General features: G+C 31.0%; 1 protein-coding gene across 1 annotated transcript in view; it reads right to left on the reverse strand.

Annotated features, from left to right (window-relative positions):
* Positions 1 to 5,058, reverse strand: part of SI (sucrase-isomaltase (alpha-glucosidase)) — a 124,389-nt gene that overhangs the window by 40,358 nt on the left and 78,973 nt on the right. The window contains 3 exon segments of the mRNA XM_006861797.1: positions 1,772 to 1,834; positions 3,521 to 3,631; positions 4,346 to 4,495. Of these exon segments, the coding sequence (XP_006861859.1) occupies positions 1,772 to 1,834; positions 3,521 to 3,631; positions 4,346 to 4,495 (324 nt within the window).

Genomic DNA, 5,058 nt, shown 5'->3' on the forward strand with positions numbered 1-5,058 from the left:
TGCCTTTGAGTTGTGGTGTTGGAGGAGAATACTGAAAGTGCCATGGACTGCCAAAAGAATCAATAGATCTGTTTTGGAAGAAGTGCAGCCAGAATGGTCCTTGGAGACCAGGATGGCTAAATTTTGTCCCTGATACTTTGGACATATTGTCAGGAGGGACCAGTCGCTGGAGAAGGATATCATGTTTGGTAAGATGGAAGGTCAGAGAAAAAGAAGAAGACACCCAACGAGATGGATTGGCCAAGTGACAGCATTAATGGACTCAAGTATGGCAGCGATAGTGAGGTTGGCCCAGGATCGGACATTGTTTCATTCTGCTGTGCATGGGGTCCCTATTAGTCAGTTCCGACTTGATGGCATCTGAGAACAACAATTTTGTTTAAATACTCTTCATATCTTTTATGGAAGAGCATTCCAGAGGACTTTACTTAAGTTGTTGTATATTGAAGGCCACAACTATTTGGAGAAGCTATATATTTCCCTCCAGTGCTACTTCTTGTTGTTGTCAGGTGCCATCAAGTCGGAACCGACTCATAGCGACCCCATGCACAGCAGAACGAAACAATGTCCGATCCTGGGCCAACCTCACTACCGCTGCCACACTTAGTAGCATCCATAGTGCTACTACCACTACCTAAATGTAGATCTCAATTCAAGCTAAAATTCTGACACTCCTTAATAGCAGAGTTCAATATGCTTTTGCTATACTTTAAAAATAATTTGCTAAATTTTAAATAAGAATGATCCCCTAATTTTTTTCACACTTACTAGAACTTGAATTGTAAGTTTCCTTTATTAGATCTACATATTGAATTTATATATTTAGCTAAGCATCATATGTTGTTGTTGTCAGGTGACACTGAGTTAGTACTGACTCATAGTGACCCTCTGTACAATACAATGAAACAGTGCCCAGTCCTGGACCAACCTCACAATCACTGCTACATTTAAGCCCTTACTGCTGCCACTGTGACAATCCATATATTTGAGGTCTTCCTCTTTTTCTCTGGCACTCTACTTTAATAAACATGATATCCTTCTCCAGCGACTGGACTCACCTTTTAATATGACTGAAGTACGAGGAAGTATGGCCAGCCTGGCTTCCAGTGAAAGGTGTGAACCAAATATGCATCATATAAGTTGTTATATAGCCTAAAAGTAGGATATATAAACTTTCTAAACATATATTTTTCTTCTAGTTAATGACCATTGTTTGAAATAATAAAAATAGTGGTGGATCATATAATATAAAAATGTGAAATTGCTTAGTATAATAAGTGACAACTTTTGCTATTCAAGAAAAGTCAGATAAATGCAAACTAAATATGTTTTGATACGTTGTTGTTGTTAAGTGCCATTAAGTAGGTTCTGACTCTTAGTGACTCTGTATGGGCCCTGTATAGGGGTTCCAAGGAGCAGCTCCTGGGTTTGAACTGTTGATCTTTCAGATAGCAGAGTACTGCTCATCCAACAGCACTACATGAGAACTTCTGATTTGATTTAGGACATTAGAAAGTAAGCCTTATATGTTTTTAAGGAAAATAGTAGTAAAATTGGAATCTTGGTGCGGTGCTATGGATGACTGGACTGCTAACCCCAAATCAGTGGCTCAAACCCACCAGCCACTCCTTAAAATCTCTATACAGTGTTGCTATAAGTTGGAACTGAGTCTATTACAATTAACAAACAAACAAAAAAAATAGTAAAATTGAACTATTAGGTAAAAGAATTAAATTCAATTTCTTTCTGTTATAATGTATATATAACTTACATTAACTGCTTCATCTTCAGTTAGACTTTCATCTATTGTAACATTGGGCAAGTCTGGCCAAACCTACAAAGAGAGATGAAATGTGAAAAGAGATAAAAGTAAATTCAGTATGATAGGACTGTGATTTTTATTTTTTATGACTGTGATGCTAATGAAGTATAAAAGTGTTTTTGAGACATATTATAGATATAATCCACATCACCAGTTCAATAATATCATTAACTTTTTTTTAGAGTGCTATTTGGTTTGTATATACTTCTCAAGCAAGTTTAATTTTACATCTGAGTATATTCTTTAATATGGCAATTAAAAAAAAAAATCTTTAACTTTTATAATAGCTCATAATTTTGAAAGCAATACATGTGACTAAAATGTCTAGGCAAGAATTAATATAAAAAGAATACAATAAATTAGTTTAATGTGGCATATTAAAATTGTTCTCATAATTGTTCCAGATAAAATATTAAAATAAACAAATAGTTTTCTTTGAAAGCAGTTAAAGATCTAATTAGGGTGATAATATGTTGAGGCATTTTTTCCCCTTCATTTTTTAATTAGTACTAACTTCCTCCCTCCTTATCCAATGTTTTCTTCTAGCCCAATCATAAACACACAAACAAATAGAGCACAAATTCAGTTATTCTGAAATTTATGGAAATTTGAATCTATGATGTAGAAGTTTAAAATTCCCAAATTAAAATGTAAATTATCCCTAAAAGATTTACTAGTTATAAGGGGTTATAACTTGACAAGGACCACTGTTCCAAGGTAATGAACACAGTTTAAATTTGAGAAAGTGTATTGTAATGTGAGATGAGGGGGTAATTAGAAGATAAAAAAATCACTTGTGACCTATATATCATAATCTTTAGTTGTAATTTTCTTTAAATGTTAAAATGTCGCAATAATTTCTACATAGCATTTCTTTTATTTTATTTAAATTGTACTTTGAAACATATTTTGACTAAGAAAATCTTTAAAAATTGTACTAAGGGTTTTTGTATACCCTTCAGTTTCCCCTAATGTTGACATCTCACACACAGTACAAATATCAAAATGAAGAAATTTACAGTCATACATTGTTATTAATTAATGTACATGTCATATTTTATTTTCACAAACTTTACCACTAATGTTCTATTTTTATCAGAGATCCATCAAGGAGCCCACATTGTAGCCAAAAATTTTTCTCTTACAGGATTTTTAAGAATTCTGTTTATGACCATTAATATTTGTTCTTAATTGCTTTATATAAAAGCAAAATTAGGATTTTTTTTTTTTAGTATACTTATATATCTACATCTCAATACTATTACTTATATGAAATGTATCAAATTACAGTTCTTGTTCAAGTCAGGAACATCTAATATGAAAAACATTTCTGATTTTATTAATAGAATGATTTTAAGAGAAATACAAACACTTGAATTTTTCTTCTAGTAAAGAAAAAATATGTAGCTATCTTTAAAATGGTGGCTTTATAACAAAATATAAAAATGTTATTAATAAGTACAATAAAAGACCATCTAAAGATAAAACAGAAAGTTTCTGTGTATATAATTTGTTTTCTTTATTCATTTCTAATAATTTAGAATGAACTCAAGGAACGTATGCTATTTTATGAACTAGTAACTCATTACCTTTTCTACATCTCTATTTCTCTATGAATGCAATTTTCTAATATTTTAATTAAATAGAAACATTTTGTATTTATTTTATCATGAAATAGTCAAGGCATGAAATTTGTACCTTTGCCCAACAAATATCATTGGTGTTAGGCCATTTGACAAAGACATCTTTCTCATTTCCTCTGTCAAATGCAGGATAAGGCTTTGTTTCATTTCCAGAAATTGCTGGATCCTAAAATTTAAATGAAAAGGAACTTATGTGAATATGAAATCAAAGTGTAGCTGCTAGAGTAACCATCATGAAACATCATAATTTTTCATTATTAAGTTTTATAATATTATACTCTCACAGACTGACAAATTGAAGGAAAATTGATATTTTAGTTAGATATTTTCCTGTTTCTTATAGAAGGATTTATGAAATCCATCAACTATGATTTCAAACAAGGTTACAAAGGTTGTTAGCTATGATTTGCCTTTTTTCTACTGTAAGGTTTCTTCCTGCCTAACTTCCTACAAGTTAGCAATAACATATTTTTTTCATTGAATCACTAACTTGAGGCTATTTTTTAAATATGATAAACATAAGAAGAAAACTCAGAGACTGATTTGAGAATTATATAGAATAGAAAATTCACCAATACTTTGTGAAGGCACCTATAAATTGAGGCCAGTTTTCATGCAGCTTCAATGATTACTAGAGAAATGATAGCCTTTGATTTACTATATTTTTTCTTATATTTCCAAAGTTTTATCTAGAGTATTAAGATAGTACGTGGAAGCCCACACAAAAATAATGTGTTAAAGGGGAAAAAAAAAAAAAGATTTAGGAGTTGGATACAGCATTATATACTTAATTTTTTTAAATGCTATTTTTTTCTCCAATCCAAGGGTAGAAATCTTAATAATACTAAAATAATAAGAATTATAAAACCCAAATACTGACCAGAATAATAATGTATCTCATTCCTTCTCCCCTTATTTTGTCAACAAACTGAGGAAGGTCACGGAAATTATCATCAATTGTGAAGTCTAGTTGCCTTTCCATATAATCAATGTCTGTGTATTGAACATCCTGAAATAAATGAGAATCACACTCTATTGTACTTATGAAAGTAATAGTAATACGAAAATATCAATGTTGCTTCATTTGAACCTAAAAAGTTAATCAAATAACTCAGTGTTCAAGGAATAAAAGTAGCATATAAGATGTAAAACATTCCAAGGAGTTCATATAAAAATACTCTGTTCTGCCAACATTTCATTTTGTAATTTTTTTTTAGAAGTAATAATTCTCTGAAATCAGCATGCTTTGTTATGTAATTTCAAAAGGAATCAGGAAGACACAGGAGCAAAACTATTTATGAATTTATGAAAAAGGTTCTCAGAAAAAGGTGATGCTATATTTCTGGGAACAATAAAGCAAATATGGGATAATTGCAGATTTTTTACTGATGTTAATAAAAGGGGAAAAATAGTTATGAGTAAATTCTTGGACTGTCAGATAATCTTTGCATCACTTACCAAAGTTATATTTGGACTTTGGTAAAATTCCCAACACGATTTTGTTATACCGGTATTTAAAATATAGTTAAATTAATATGCTTGAGTTTTATCTTGAAATCTTCAACTTGTTGTTGTTGTTGTTGTTGTTGTTGT

This window comes from Chrysochloris asiatica, unplaced genomic scaffold, assembly GCF_000296735.1.
Source record: "Chrysochloris asiatica unplaced genomic scaffold, ChrAsi1.0 scaffold00043, whole genome shotgun sequence".
In the NCBI taxonomy this organism is placed as follows: Eukaryota; Metazoa; Chordata; class Mammalia; order Afrosoricida; family Chrysochloridae; genus Chrysochloris; species Chrysochloris asiatica.